This window comes from Lynx canadensis, chromosome A2 (assembly GCF_007474595.2).
Source record: "Lynx canadensis isolate LIC74 chromosome A2, mLynCan4.pri.v2, whole genome shotgun sequence".
In the NCBI taxonomy this organism is placed as follows: domain Eukaryota; kingdom Metazoa; phylum Chordata; class Mammalia; order Carnivora; family Felidae; genus Lynx; species Lynx canadensis.
The window spans coordinates 16,917,652-16,934,203 of NC_044304.2; the positions used below are offsets into that span (position 1 = coordinate 16,917,652).

Sequence of the window (16,552 nt, forward strand, 5' to 3'; positions counted from 1 at the left end):
CTTCTCTGAATACAATGGAATAAAATTAGAAATCAGTAACAGAAGGAAATCTAAAAACTTCACTAATTGGTATATATTAAACCATTCATTCTTAAAACAACCCACAAGTCAAAGAAGAAACCAAAAGGGAAGTTATAAAACACTTTGAGAAAAATGAACACGAAAATGAAATATGTCTAAATTTATGGATTGCAGTAAAAAGGAGTGCTGAGAGGGATATTAATATGGAAGTCAACACTAATAAATTTCTCAAATCAATATCCCATCCTCCAACTTAAGGAAGTATTAGAAGAGCAAACTTCAGCAAAAAGAAGCAGAAGGAAAAATGAAGATTACAGTGGAGATAAATGAGAATAGAAAAACAATAGAAAGAATCACTGAAATCAAAAGTTGGTTCTTTGAAAGATAAAATTGACAAGTCTTTAGATTGATGAAGGAAAAACAAAAACAAAAACCAAGAGTGGACCAAAGTACTAAAATCAGGAATGAAAATACGGATATTACTACCAAACTTGCAAAAATAAAAAGGAATGTAAAAAGACATTGTGAAAAAAAAAAGCTTTACTGCCATATAATTCATATACCATATGATCAACCCATTAAAAGAGTACAATTCAACGAATTTTAGTATTTTCCCACATACGTGCAATCATTACCACAGTAAATTTTAAAATCTTTCCATCACCTCAAACAGAAACCGTATACTTTTTAGCTATCATCCTCCTTTGCGCCTCTTCCTCCTAGTCCTAAGCAACCATTAATGTACTTTCTGTCTCTACAAATCTGCCTGTTTATATTTCATATAAGTAGAATTAAATAATATATTTTCTCCTCTCACTGTTTTTTTTTTTTTTTTCAATGTTTATTTACTTTTGAGAAACAGAGAGAGACAGAGCATGAGCAGGGGAGGGGCAGAGAGAGAGAGGGAGACACAGAATCCAAAGCAGGCTCCAGTCCCCAAGCCGTCAGCACAGAGCCTGATGCGGGGCTCGAACTCATGAACAGTGAGATTATGACCTGAGCAGAAGTCGGACACTCAACGGACTAAGCCACCCAGGCACCCTTCCTCTGTTTTTCTTTCTACATACCATGTTTTCAAGGATGATCCGTGATGTCACATATGTCAATACTCCATTCCATTTTATGGCTGAATAATATTCCATTTTAATACCACATTTTGTTTACCCATTCATCAGCTGATGGACATTTGCATTGTTTTCACTTTTGGTTGTTATGATTTGTGTTTGTGTGTCTGTGTCTGTGTGTGTATGTGGCCAATAGGTGAGACAATGTATATGAAATGGACAAATTTCTAGAAAGGCAAAAACTATAAAAACTGACTCAAAAAAAAATAGAAAACCTAAACAGACTTGCAACAAGTACATAGATTGGAATCAGTTCTTAGAAAACAAAACAAAACCAAACAAAATAACAACAAAAATAACCCATGGGATGCCTGGCTCAGTCAGTTAAGCATCCAACTTCAGCTCAGGTCATGATCTCATGGGTCATGAGTTTGAGCCCCTCACTGTGTGAGCTGGAGCCCTGCTCTGGGCTCCACACTCTCTCCCACTTCTCTCTGCACCTCGTGGGAGTCTCTCTCTCTCTCTCATGAATGAATGAATAAATAAATAGAAATGTGAATACAGTTTAAAAAAAAAATCAGGACTTGATGGTTTCCCATGTGAATTCCAGAAAACAAAGAAGAATGAACATCCATAATTCTCCTATTCTTCAAATAAAATAAAATAAAATAAAGAACAATTCCTGACTCATTCTTGGAAGCCAGTATTACCTTGACATCAAACCAGATAAAAATACCACAAAAAATGAAAAGCAATAAACAAATGTCCCTTATGAATATAGGTGCAAAAATCCTCAACAAAATACTAGAAGCAAACTAAATCCAATGGAATATTATAATTCCCATAATCAAGTGTGATTTATCCCAGAAACCCAAAAGTGGCTCAACAGGCAGGAATCAATTAATACAACATATATAAAGAATAAGGTAAAAATACCACATGGCCATCTCAACTGATACAGAAAAAGCAATTGGCAAATTCCAACACATTTTCTGGATAAAAACATTCAACAAATTATAGAGAGAATTTTCCAAATTTGATAAAAGGAATCTAGGAAAATCCAACAACTAACACCATACTTAATAACAAAATGCATTCCTCCCAAGATCAGGAAAATAATCTCATTTACAATAGCATTCAAAAGAATAAAATACACAGGAATAAATTTAACTAAAGGAAATATAAAACATGTGTCAAGAACATACAACTAAAAACTTCAAAACAATGCTTAAAGAAGACCTAATTAAAGGGAAAGGCATCCTGTATTCATTGAGACTTCATACTGTTAAGATGGCAACACTCCACAAATTGAATGCAAATGAAAACCACAAGATACCACTTCACATCCACTTGTGGTTTATTTTTTAAAAGGGTGGGGGAGGGGGAACCAAGTGTTGGTGAGGATGTGGAGAAGTTGGAACATTCATACATTGCTGGTGAAAACCTAAAATTGTACAACCACTATGGAAAACAGTTGAGTTGTTTCTCAAAAAGCTAAACATAGAACTACCAATTCCATTCCTACCAAAAATCGAACAAACTATGTTCACAAAACAGTAGTCAACGTTCATAGCAGCATTATTCAAAATAGTGAAAAAGTGACAACAGTACAAATACACATGAACTCATAAATGGATAAGTAAAATGGAATATCCACTGAAAGAATATTATTCAGCACAGAAAGGAATGAAGTACTGATTTTACACTACAACATGGATGAACTTGAAAACCTTATGCTAAGTGAAAGAAGTCAGACTCAAAAGCCCACATAATGTATGCTTCCATTTATAGGAAACATACAGAATAGGCAAATCCATAGAGACAGAAAGCAAATTAGTGGTTCCCAGGGCTCATGAGAGAAACAAATGGGAAATGACTGCTTAATTGGTATGGGATTGTCTTTTGGAGTGATCAAAGTGTTCTGGAATTAGATACTGGTGACAGATATACAACACTGTGAACCGGATTCTATACTTTTAAAGGATTAAAATGGAGGATTTTATGTTATGTGAATTTTACCTCATTTAAAAAGTAATGAAAAACAACAATGAACTTAAACCTACCCAGCAACTTATAAATTGAAATAATCACAGAAGTCCTTTCAGTATTCTTATGTCTGTATGCTCAAAAACTAGATCTAAAAACAGTTATCATGAGGGGAGCCTGGGTGGCTCAGTTGGTTAAGTGTCTGACTTTGGCCCAGGTCATGACCTCACAGTTCTGAGCTTGAACCCCATGTCAGGCTTTGCGCTGACAGCTCAGAGCCTGGAGCCCGTTTCAGATTCTGTGTGTCTCTCCCTCTCTCTGCCCCTCCCTGGCTCATGCTCTCTCTCCTTCAAAAATAAATAAACAATAAACAAACAAATAAATAAAAATAAAAACAGGTATCACGAGGTGCCTGGCTGGCTGAGTCAGTTGGTGAAGTATGTGACTCTTGATCTCGGGGTTGTGAGTTTGAGCCCCATGCTGGGTATAAAGATTATTTAAACAAACCAACCAGCCAACAAACAAATAAATAAATCTTAAAAACTGGCATCAAATACTTCACAGCTGTGATGTTATTAACAGCCTTTAAATTCTATCTACCATAACAGAAAATGATAACAGAAAAAAATCAAATGTTAATCTTAAGGACAAAGTGATACTGATCATTGTTTTTGCTTTTAAGCACAAACAAACCCAATTATTTTAGCAAGCTGAGAGGAAAATACAGCATCTACTACCCTTGCCCGTGGGGACAGCTGTGACTCACCAAGCTTCTCTGGCTCATCAGGTCCCGTGCCTGCAATGCAACTGCTCTCCAGGCCATACGTGGGGTCCACTTTCCCAGAGGCTCGAGCTGCTTCTTGTACTTTCTTGACGTGAGCTTCAACCAATTCCAGTGGTACCTCCTCTCGGACCCGAGAAAACTCCTCTGTACAAGAATCAAAATGCAAGTGTGACCTAGTGTGCAAATATTTGCTTTAACATAGACCACTATGGACTCTGACACATTAGTGTCTTACAAGCACTGACCTTTCTGGGTGCTCAGGCTTATCTATTCCAGCAAAACAAGAATGCCAAATGAGGTAGTCACATACGCTGATGAAATTCTAAGATTGTACATTTTAACTTATGTGTCGCAGTATCCTGCTGTGTAAGTAACAAAGATCTCTAAATTTCCGTCTGTAACAATCAAAATTTCTGCCCAAACTTAACCTAACTCTGCAAGCTAGATTGATAGTAAAGAAAATAGCAAGGATTAAACAACCAGAAAGCTGAAAGAGAGTTTATAGTGTGACAAAGTTCTAATTGTAATAAAATCCAACAACGTTAAATGGTTCCTTTTGCTGGTTATGTCAAAGTCCAAATGAATCATAAAATATACGACAAAAAACTGTTTTGCCCCTCCAATTCTTAATAAATGCTCTTAATTTTAAAACTATGAATTTTAAGTGCTTTAGTTAAAAATGTTGTAATACTCTTTAATATGGTAGCTTAAAGAGGTAATGTCTGACTTTCTGCTAACTGAAATAAACATAGCAGCTGATAACCTGCCAGTCAGAGACAACACATATATAAAGGCAAGTACTAGGCTATTATCTGAAACTACTGTGCTGATAACACGGTTCAGGAAAGTCCATACCCAAAGCTGCTTTTGCTGCAGCAGATGCCACACGAGGGTCCACCACAGATGCCAAAAAAGCAACAGTGCTCATGACTGGGTTTCCTGACTGACTGAAAGGGACAGGCTGGTAAGCCAGGGGCCCCAGGGAGGCATCCGAATTCTCAAGGTACGGGTCCTCAATAGGAAGCCTCAGAAAGTGGAGGATGCATTCATCCTGAGTACGACTTCCGACATGCTCTGACACTTTGTTCCAATCATCCTTGTACATCTCCAGGGCCTACAACAGAAAAATCCAGGTGCTTTAGTATCAGGTAACAAGGAACTAATACGTAACAATATCAAAAGCCTATGACTGTTCTTAAAAACAGTTCGGGGTTTAAAAAAATAATAATGAAAATGATTATACTTTACGTAAGAAAATAGGTAGATTTGATTGCTTTTCTAATTACATTAAATCTCAGGCAAGAAAAATAAAAAACACATATATAAAAGAAAGAAAAAGTGTCTTTCACGAATACACACATGACTGTTTACATAGAAAATCCTAGTAAGTCTACAGAAAAATACTAAAACTATAAAGTTTAGCAAGGTCAGAGGATAGACAGGTAACAAAAACTCAATTATATTTCTCTATGTATAAGCAATGAAAAGTTTTCAATAGGAAAAAAGTCTTTAAGATAGCACAAAACCGAAATAACTAGGAACAAATGTAATAAAGAATATGTAAGAACAACATGCTTGAAAAAAATAAAACACGCTGAGAGAAATTAAAGACCTAAATAAATGAAGAGATATACTGTATTCATCCATTAGAAGACCCAATATTATTAAGATGTCAACTCTCTCCAAACAGAATAGCAGATTCAACACAATCCCATTCAAACTCCAAGTCTTTATTGTTAGAAATTAAGAAACTGAGGCTAAAATTTATGAAGTATATAAATTTCCAATTTAAAAATTTATTCTTCAGAGAAAAATGCTGAAAAACCCTCAAAAAGAGTAAAAGCAGTCTCTAAGGGGGAGAGGGACAGAAGGTTGTAAAGAGAATCAGAAACACGTGGTACAAAGAAAGTCGAGGAATTAACTGGGTAAGAACCTATTCAGTAGCTAACCAAAGCTGCTGTTCTCACAGGATTCACAACCAGGGGCAATTCTGCCTTCCTTGGGGACATTTGGCAATGTAGGCAGACATTTTGGGTTGACACAACTGAGGAGGTGCTACTGGCATCTAGCGGGTAGAAACCATGGATGATGTTAAACATTCTCTTTAATGCACGTAAGAAGAGCCACCACAACAAAAAACTATCTGGCCCAAATGTTCATTGTGGGAGGCTGAAAAATCCTGTTCTAGAGCTTGATTTGCTGAGCTACACTGTGAGCTGAGCTTGTGATGAAGATGGTTCTCTCCATGTTTACGTAAGTGAATTCCTAACCCAGGGCTCCAACTGCCGACCTAGGCTTGCCTTCTTTGCTGCAGTGGTAGAAGACTCCTCAAAACCCACACCAGAGAATGATCTTATTTCTTAAATCCCTTGAAAAAACAAGGCTAATTCTGGGTTTCCTCTGGATAGCCAGTGGCCTCAGGTAGCTCTAGAAGGCATTAGAAAAAAGACCTAGAATGTAACAAAAAATAAAAATCAATTTCTCTCACTAAGGTCGTTGGGGCCAGAAATGTGTAACTTTAGGGACCACCTTATGTATCTGATTATGGGGAGATTTTCTTAGGATACTCTATCACAGACTTTTCAAAGAAATTTACTTAAAAAAAATTTCTTCCTTTATTTTTTTCCTCATGAAGAAAGTTCAGGCAGTTTTTTCCAGAATAAAGCTAAGGAACCCTTTGACATGCAAAAATCAACAAAGAGCATTCCGAAAAGCATAAGGCTGAGAAACGAGTGAAGTTCCGAGCTTGGGCACTAATGGCAGCTTACATAACAGGGAATCAAAGACATGTTTTCAAACAGAACATGGTGACAGACTAGCGGGGAAGGAGGAGGAAGGCTGATATATTAGCAGACATTTTACAGGAGTATAGAACACCTTCATTCTTCCTGCTATGAGCTGGCTCCTTACCTGCATTCTCAGAATCACCCATCTCTCTCTATCCTTAAATTCATCTTTCTTCCTATTGCCAGAGTGAACTATGTTTCACACATGACACTGTCTCTCTCCTGCCTAAAATTATTTCCTTGCTCGTTATTATCTTACTGAATGAAGTCCACATAGGATCGGGACTCTGCCTACTTCTTCCACTCTACTCACTACTCTTTCATGTTCTAGGAATATCCAGAAATAGTCTTCCTAGTGATTGTGCCTGTGGACACTTTGCTCTGTACCCAAAATATCATATACTGGAGCCAACAATACAGCTGTCCCATTCCCAGGAAGCCATGCACTGAGTCTCATCCACCCAGCCTGACACACAGCCATCCCTATGTACTTGTCTTGTGCTCTGGGTACGGCTCCAATCGTGAAGCTGAGGACACTGCACTCATTTTTTTTGTTTTAACCTGTTTCCGTTGAATCCCTTACCTGCAAAGACTATGGCCTAGCCATCTCAGTCTACAGAGTCTGCCGCGGTGCCTTAAACACAGTAACCAATAAAATTTGCTGAACGTGACCACAGGAAACTGGACTAGACCAGGAAAGGAATTTGTGTTTCCCATGGCTCCAAATGTAAAAAAACAAAACAAAAAAACCCCACACAAAACCTGTAAAAAAGGGCTCTTCCTCAAGACAATATTTTTTTTAATTGGAAGACATACTCATCTAAAACGTAATTCAAAATTACACAGAAAAAACAACTCCTTGGGTAGCATATCAAGGAAAGGTGTATCAGGGACATGCACACTACGAGCAAATCTTTGATGCTGTTTACGGAGTATCTTCCAATGCTACTGCTTCTGTAATCTAGCCAGTACAAAAAACGTGGGGAACTCTTTCAGTGATAAACGTTAATAACCTTAATGGATTTTATCTGCAGGTACAAGATTTCATGTCCACTAATCATCTAAGGGAAAATAAACACAAGGCATGAGAAAACAAAGCAGGCAGGAGAAAGACTGAAGTTAACAAGGGAGGAACCAATAAGCTCCCAGACTCAGGTCTTGTCAATTTCAAGCCCAGGGACAATTATAATGACCAGGAAGACAACTGTTACAAGTTGAGGACTTAATATTGTAAAAGCCTCTTTAAAAAACCCCCTTAATCACTATGAAATAGAATGCTGACATTTCTTCTTCCATTCTGGCACCCTGAATCTGTCAATGCAATGTCAAACTGCTCAGAAGACTGAGTTATCAGCCTTTTGTGACTTAAACTGGTGACACATTTTCAGGTGAAACCCCTGGAATTCCTCACACATCTTACAAATGAAATCTACTCAAATAAGTCTCCATCATCTTGATCTTACGCAATGTATTTTTTCCAAAAGCTAACAGAAAGCCTTATATAGCCTTCATGTCTACCAATTCATTCAAGGTCTTTTCAAATTCCATTTATTCATCCAGTGTGTAGATTCTATTTTGGTTATTTGCAAAGCTGAAACTATGCCTCCAATATATGTAATAAAACATTGTACTAAACAAAATCACAGATAATTTCACAGAACTGTATGTGTTTTGATGAGAGACCATATCAAATAAGGTGTTTTTAAAATAAAAGCAGGTGGTCTCAGAAATAATATAAAATAGTTGGGGTGCTGCCTGTGTGATATACTTGTCTAATAAAATGATATGATGGGGGGGAAACAATAAACCTTAATGCATCTTCCAGGTTTATCTATTTATTAGGAAAAAATTGACTGGTTTTGGCCATTTGGTTATAAATCCTTTAAAAAATTTTCATCTCGGGGCACCTGGGTGGCTCAGTCTGTTAAGTGTCTGACTTCAGCTCAGGTCATGATCTCACGGTTTGTGAGTTTGAGCCCCGCGTCGGGCTCTGTGCTGACAGCTCAGAGCCTGGAGCCTGCTTCCAATCTGTGTCTCATTCTCTCTCTGCCCCTCCCCCACTTGTGCTGTCTCTCAAAATTAAATAAATGTAAAAAAAATTAAAAAAAAAATTTTCATCTGGCTTCATATTCTTAAGCTATTAATTATCAATAAATAAACTACAGAAATAGAAGATGTTAGTGGTAAGCAAGGCTGCTGGGGCACCTCTGTATAAGCAGAGACAACACCTGTTGATTCAACTGCATGTTTAAAAGAAACACCAACCACTCTACAGGTTCCACCTGCAGGAGAAAAAAAACGCGCTATTGTGTAAGGATACTGTGGTTTTCTTGAGTATGTTCAGGATAAACAGCAGCTCAGCCATTTTGTTCTCACTCTATTCACTATTCTTAAACGTAGAAGAGAAAATTTTGAGTGTCAATGTATAGAAAGAAAAAGAACTGATAAGAACGATACTCCAATTGGTGCTGTACAACTAATTACTCCCTAAAGCCCAAAGCAACATGAAAGTATATTCCCCGCCAAGTACTAAAAACTTTAAACACATTAAGTAAACGTCCAGGGCAAATATGACTAGACAAAACAGTCCTGAAATAAATAAAAAGTGGTTCAGAAAAGAAGCTCTCTGCATATTACCGATAACAAATGAGTAGATATAAGAGTACATCAAAATAGTGGTAAAAACTTGGGGCGCCTGGGTGGCTCAGTCTGTTAAGCATCCAACTCTCGGTTTCGGTTCAGGTCATGGTCTTGCAGTTCGTGAGTTTCAGCCCTGCACTGTGTTCTGTGCTGATAGTTTGGAGCCTGCTTGGGATTCTCTCTCTTCCCCCTCACCGTTCGTTCTCTTTCTCTCTCTCTCTCTCTCTCAAAAATAAATAATTTTGTTTTAAAGTGTGGTAAAAACTCAAAAAGAAGAAATCTTTTTGAATTTTAATGCAGAGATATTGAGAAGACAGAATAAGGAAAAGGAGAAGAGGGATGTAAAAAAGAAAAAGAAATAATTAATACACCACTAAAACTTCTTAAACCAAATACGACTGTTGGAAAAACTCAAAAAACAAAATTAAAAGCAATACAGAAACATGAACCATCACAAGTCCCGCTTTGGGCAAAACACAAGCCCTGGGTGAGTCCTGCTTCTCTCTGTCTCTGTCTCCCTCCCTCTCTCTCTGCCCCTTGTGAGATATTCTCATTCCCTCTCTCCCTCTCTCTGCCCCTTGCTTACTTGCTCCTTCTCTCTCTCAAAAAGAAAGGAAGGAAGGAAGATGAGCTATCAGCAGGTCCAGTGTATCTCAGTGTGGCTCGGAGACCCATGGGGCACCATATTTTTCAGGGGAACCAAGAGATCAAAACCGTTTTCAACGGGACACTGCTGCTTTTTCACTATGATGACACGTGCACGGTGGATGCTAAAGCAGTGGTGAGTGAACCACCTACCCTCAGCATGAATCAAGGCAGTGGCACCAGTCTTTTTTTTTTTTTTTTAATGTTTAGTTTTGAGAGAGAAAGAGAGAGCTCGTGCGTGCAGGGGAGGGACAGAGAGAGGGAGAAACAGACACAGAATCCGAAGCAGGCTCCAGGCCCTGAGCTGTCAGCACAGAGCCCAGTGTGGGACTCGAACTCACAAACTGCGAGACTATGACCTGAACCGACGTTGCATGCTCAACTGACTGAGCCACCCAGGTGCCCCAAGAATATCTTAATAATCACCTTCTTCTTCACTGCCACACTCACAAAAATAATCCAACTTTACTGTAAAATTATTAATCTTACAAATTTAAACATCAAAGTTCACTTGTTTTTAATATTTGGTACTATGAAATGTGAGGTACACAAGAAGACTAAAAATCAACTATCCAAGCATGATGGCTGTCTGAAGGAAAAGCACTGTGTGATCATTTGAGTTTCAAGCTCAACTAGCCATTTTCATTGAAGATCATTTTTTAAAAAAAATTTTTAATGTTTATTTTTGACAGAGAGAGAAAGAGAGACGGAGCATGAGCGGGGGAAGGGCAGAGAGAGAGGGAGACCCAGAATCTGAAACAGGCTCCAGGCTCTGAGCCGTCAACACAGAGCCCGACACGGGGCTCGAACTCACAGACAGCGAGATCATGACCTGAGCTGAAGTCAGAAACTCAACTGACTGAGCCACCCAGGCACCCCGAACATCATTTTTACTAGCATGTAAATGCTAGCACACCATGGCTAACACACCATGGTCTGTAGGCACAGATATCTGGCAGACATCTTCTGATCAGCACGGGAGTTCTGATCTGCTCCATTTCTGACCTGGGCCAGTTCACCCTGCCTTAGGCATCATGGTGGTCCCTCGCTCTAGGAAGTCATCATACTGATGCCAAACTTAGTACAGACACCCAGCTAGCACAGCACACTCCAGTCCTGAACCTAAGACTTAAGCAACTCTCCTGCCTCAGCCTTCTGGGCACCTGGGACTAACAGGCACTCACCACCACAACAGCCTGGCAAATGTTTTCTTAAAAGCAAACAGGATTTGTCAAAAGTGTCACTTTGAAGAAAACAACTGAGTGCTTTTTGCCAATGATTAAGTGAAAATTAGAATTCTGAAAAATACGTACCTGCCATGAAAGCCTCTCCTACAGGAGTATTTATAATTATCTGAAAAGGTCATTAAGATATTCTTTGTGTTTCCAAATACACGTCCAGATGATACTAAATAGTCCTAATGTATTTTAACTAAAACAACATATATGATGAAAAAAACAAATATGAAAATCCAGCTGTATTCTATTAAGTCAAACATTATAGATATGGCTAACGGGTGACACCACACTTTTTACTAAGACACTTTTGTTTTTCAAAATCTATTTCTGATAAAAATTTTTCATAAAAACTTGCAATGGGTTTATTGTTATTTTTAAGTAAATTAGTTTCCTCAGTTTTAATTTACAATACAGAAAATACTGATTAACTCACAAAAATTCTTTGAAACCTCAATGTAATTTTTTTTTTTTTTAATTTTTTTTTTTTTCAACGTTTATTTATTTTTGGGACAGGGAGAGACAGAGCATGAACGGGGGAGGGGCAGAGAGAGAGGGAGACACAGAATCGGAAACAGGCTCCAGGCTCTGAGCCATCAGCCCAGAGCCTGACGCGGGGCTCGAACTCACGGACCGCGAGATCGTGACCTGGCTGAAGTCGGACGCTTAACCGACTGCGCCACCCAGGCGCCCCTAAACCTCAATGTAATTTTTAAGAGTAGAAGTATATCCTGAGACCAAAACGTTTGAGAACTGCTGACCTAGTCTAATCTTCTATTTGATGCTTCATTTCTGAATTGCAAATGTTACACATGATATACAAGTTTGGATCAGATGAATACTCCACTGAAAACGAGCTCTCTTCCTCTGCAAGTTCTTTGCTCTAAATGTTATAAACAGAGCAAGCACTAGAAGTTACCAGCAGCAATCATACCTCCCTCCAGGTTGACCCCATTAATGAAACCAGAAAACTCGTTCTTTTCCCAGCACCACCTGCAATACTTGGCGACCACGGAAACCCATTTTGATTACTGAGATAGAAGGGAAGACTGATGAGGGGCTTCTGGTTAAGCTTTTCATCCCAAGAAGAGCCCCAGAAGAGGCCCCAGAAGTGCCATTTCCAATTTTCTTACTGTTTTGAACAGGGATATGAAACCAGTGAATAAATCAGCCTTGCTGGGAGCAGAAGAGAACACAGAGAGACAGAATGCAGACAGCTAAAGAAGGAACACAAAAGAAAAGAAGCTAGGAACCTGATGATGTACTTGAGTAGTAAAAAGTATGTTGGAATTGCCAATCTAAAGATAGCCAGTTGAACAAAAAAAAAAAAAAAACAATGTCCTTTTTGGTTTAATCTTTGCTAGTTACATCCTGTTCTTTGTAGGCAAAAGCGTTCCTAAGAGATCTAACAGTACACTTCCTCATTTGGTCCTAATTTGGCTCTCACACGTACATTCTACCCACAAATACTATGTAGTACCATGCAGTCTTCATTTTACCCAATCACTGTTCTGTAACTAAAGATAAATGGTCCTCTTCAAAAATGGTTGATAAATATGGAACCTAACATTCTCTTACTCTCCAGAGTAGAAATAATTGCTAAGAGTTACTTGTGTAAGTATTTTCAAGAATCTCCAAAGACATGAAGAATTCCAAAAAGTATTCAACAAGCTGACTGACATATTTTGAATTACCACTAGTTTACGACAGTGTTCTACTTTCAAGAACAAACAGTATTTTCAGTGGCAGGCATCTTCATCTACTTCTCTGGAATGCCTTTTGGGAAATATGGAGGTTGTACAAATGCACACCAGCACCAGAGAACTCATCTACAATGACCGAGGTGGGCTAAGTTACAAAAACAACAACTGGAATCTGAAGAAACATTCCACTTCAAAGTAACATCTGCTACTCAAGGTCAGCAAATTATTGTTACATGGGAATGAGGTGCCAGAAGTGCCAAATCTTCCAATTTTGGAGGAAAAGTTACAGATCTAGACTACTTTTGCAAAGCCGTAATAATTGTTTAATATTGGCAAAGATTTAAAATGAAACAACCCAACCTGGGCCAAAATAACACATATCCAGGTCTGATCTTCCCTACTGATAGCCAGCACATCACTTCTAGGTATGATATTTAAATAATGATGGACCAAGAAAATTCTCTTAAAACTCAATACATGGTTCAAAAAACTTCAGGATTAATTCCAAAGGTGTACTTCAAATGCGAGTCACAGAAACTAAGCACCCACCTCCTGTGTGGATAAAGGGGCTCCACTATTAATGTGCTTACCTCCAGGAGCAGAAGGGTCTCCTGTTCAGTCCATTCTCTTCCAGCACTAGCACCTTTACTCTAAAGAAACAAAACCAAAAATTAGACACTCACTCCTAAAGGCTGAGCATGGAGCTCAGCAGGCGTTCCCTTCTAAGTTCAGGGGGCTGTTTTATGCACACAACCAAGTAAGTCCCTAAGCAGCAGGTGGGGCACCTGACTGGCTCAATCGGTACAGCATGCAACTCCTGATCTTGGGGTTAAGTTGGAGCCCCACACTGGGTGTAGAGATTACTTAAAAATAAAATCTTTGGGAAAAAAAAAGTCCCTGAGCAACAGAAATAAAACACTTGAGGATTCTAAACTTCCAACAGAAAGGCAGACCTATTTCAAAGATTTCTTGTTTTCTATTAAGGACTCATAGACCATTTAGATATGTTGTTTCTATTATTTTGAAATTTGAAAATACTTTTGAAGCTACAAAGGCACAATATTTTAATGCATACCATGAACTGGTTGGATATCATAAATGTAACACAAACATTTGGTATAACTTGAACACAGTACTTTTTCTAAGATTCAAAGACAAATTGTACTACATATAAATTACTCTGGAAGATTCTTTTTTTTTTTTTTTTAATATTTTCATGCTTATTTATTTATTAAAAAAATTTTTTTTAATGTTTTTATTTATTTTTGAGACAGAGAGACAGAGCATGAACAGGGAAGGGGCAGAGAGAGAGGGAGACATAGAATTCAAAGCAGGCTCCAGGCTCTGAGCTGTCAGTACAGAGCCTGATGCAGGGCTCCAACTCAGGGTCTGTGAGATCATGACCTGAGCTGAAGTCGGACGCTTAACCGACTGAGCCACCCAGGCGCCCCTGTTTATTTTTCAGAGAGAGAGAGAGAGAGAGAGAGAGAGAGAGAGAGAGAGAGAGAGAGAGAGAGAGAAACTGAGTAGGAGAGGGGCAGAGAGAGAGAATCCAAAGCAGGCTCCAGGCTCTGAGCTGTCAGCACAGAGCCCGACATGGGGCTCGAACTCCATCCAGGAGAGAATGATCTAAGCTCAACCAACTGAGCCACTCAGGCACCCCTTGAAAGATTCTTGATTCCAATTGCAACAACTTCATATTTTCAACATCTCTTGAATAAAATAATCACCAAGTAATTCCCTAAACTGCAAATCACTCTTTCCGTAAGAATCCCTTTAACTGGGGGTTGAGCCCTGGACTGTTGATTTTGGCTCAGGTCACGATCTCAAGGTTGTGGGATCAGGTTATGTGGGCTCCGTGCTAAGGGTGGAGAGTGCTTGGGACTCTTTCTCCCCTTCTCTCTCTGCCCCTCCCCCTCTTCTCCCTCCAAAACAAACAAACATTTTTAAAACAAGAATCCCTTTAACTGACAACTCACATGAGCATGGGGGGGTATAAGAAAACCAACTTTGTGTTACCTAAAAACTAAGATTTATCAATTGATTCATACTTCTGACTTGTACACCCTGCTCCCTTCAGAGACTGTCAGAAGACTGGATGTGTGGTATACCTGACATTATTCTATACCTGCAAATGTTATTAACTCAGAATATACATTCTAACATATCCCTTCTCTGTAAACTCTATTTGGGTAGATTATAGTTTTAAAAATGAAGAGAAAATTTCTATAGTCTGTGATTTCCTTGTTTGTGACAACAAAGCCTCTCAATTTGTTGACTCAACCTTTCTGCATACTGTGTTACATATTGTGGGTAAAAGTTAAATTATGATTTGCTAGGTTTCCATGGTATTCAATACATATTCTGAAATTTTTGCAAAAAACTGTACTAAAAATAACTTTAACTAGAGAATAAAGAGGAATTGAAACATTGTGGAATTAAGCATTGTAGAATTAAGTCTTAAAGCAGGACTTTGTGAGATGGACAAAAAGGCATGTAGCTAGAAGTCATAATACATTGCTCAGATTCCTTAAGGATTACTTTCTTTTTAATGACTTCTATTAAGTTTACTTATTTATTTTGAGAAAGAGAGGGAGAGAGCATGCAAGCGGAGGAAGGGCAAGAGAGGGAGAGAGAGAATCCCAAGCAGGCACTGCACTGTTAGCACAGAGCCAAACGTGGGGCTCAAATTCACAAACCATGAGATCATGACCTAAGCCGAAATCAAGAGTTGGACCCTTAACTGACTGAGCCACCCAGGTGCCCCATAACCCTTAATGATTACTTTAAGACAACAAGTTTCATCTTTTAATGAACTAATCTCAGAAATGACTGTCAATCAGACAGAGGAACAAAATTCCAAGAGGAACAACATTCATTAACATTTCATCTAAATTCTAAGGAAGGAAAACCTGAATAACAGGAAAGATCTGTACCACCTAAACATGACATTTATTAGGTAGGTGTGTGGCAGTGAGCATTTCTCCACGTCTCAGCCACAAAGGTACAGTTTCTCCTCTTGATAAAAACTAGCTCTGAGAAGGGTGCATAATCTCATCTCATAATCCTTGAGATGTTTGTGGGGGTTGTGCATTGTTTTAGAAATGCTTTCTTTGGTGTTTACTAAGGCAGAATGTATGTTCAATAAAAAACCCAAACCTTAGGTATACAATTAGATACAATTTCACATATACGCCCATATAATCACCTAAATCAACATCTAAGGGTTCTCTCCTTTAAACCTCAAGTTGATACCAACAGGAGTACACACTATTCTGACTTCTATAATCATAGGCTAGTTTTTCTTGGATCTGAACTTTGTAAAACCATTCAGTATGTAGTCTGTGGGTCTGGCTTCTTGTTTAATAGTAGGTCGATGATATTCAACCACACTCTTTTTATGAAGTCATTTCTTTTCATTTTTGTGTTAATATTATATTGTTTGAATAAACTACAATTTATCCATTTACATGACTGATCGTTTATGGTTTTTGGCTATCTTGGATAAAGGTGTTAAGGACAATCATGCATATTCTTTTATACATTCATTCTTTTTTAAACTTATTTATATTGTTTATATAGCCAGAAGCTCAGTGACTGTGTGTGTGTGTGTGTGTGTGTGTGTGTGTGTGTGTGTGTATTTATATTTAACTATAAAAGAATATAATAATTCTCTCCACTTTTATTT

The 16,552-nt window shown here is 38.3% G+C and overlaps 1 protein-coding gene across 5 annotated transcripts in view; it reads right to left on the bottom strand.

The window, feature by feature from the left end:
- SMARCC1 (SWI/SNF related, matrix associated, actin dependent regulator of chromatin subfamily c member 1) overlaps positions 1-16,552 on the bottom strand; it is a 176,955-nt gene that overhangs the window by 71,811 nt on the left and 88,592 nt on the right. For all 5 annotated transcript variants that reach the window (XM_030306471.1, XM_030306466.1, XM_030306465.1 and 2 more), the window contains exons 19-21: positions 13,455-13,514; positions 4,711-4,969; positions 3,838-3,999 (exon numbers count right to left, since the gene is read on the bottom strand). In XM_030306471.1, coding sequence (XP_030162331.1) covers positions 3,838-3,999; positions 4,711-4,969; positions 13,455-13,514 — 481 coding nt within the window. The remainder of the gene's footprint in view (positions 1-3,837; positions 4,000-4,710; positions 4,970-13,454; positions 13,515-16,552) is intronic.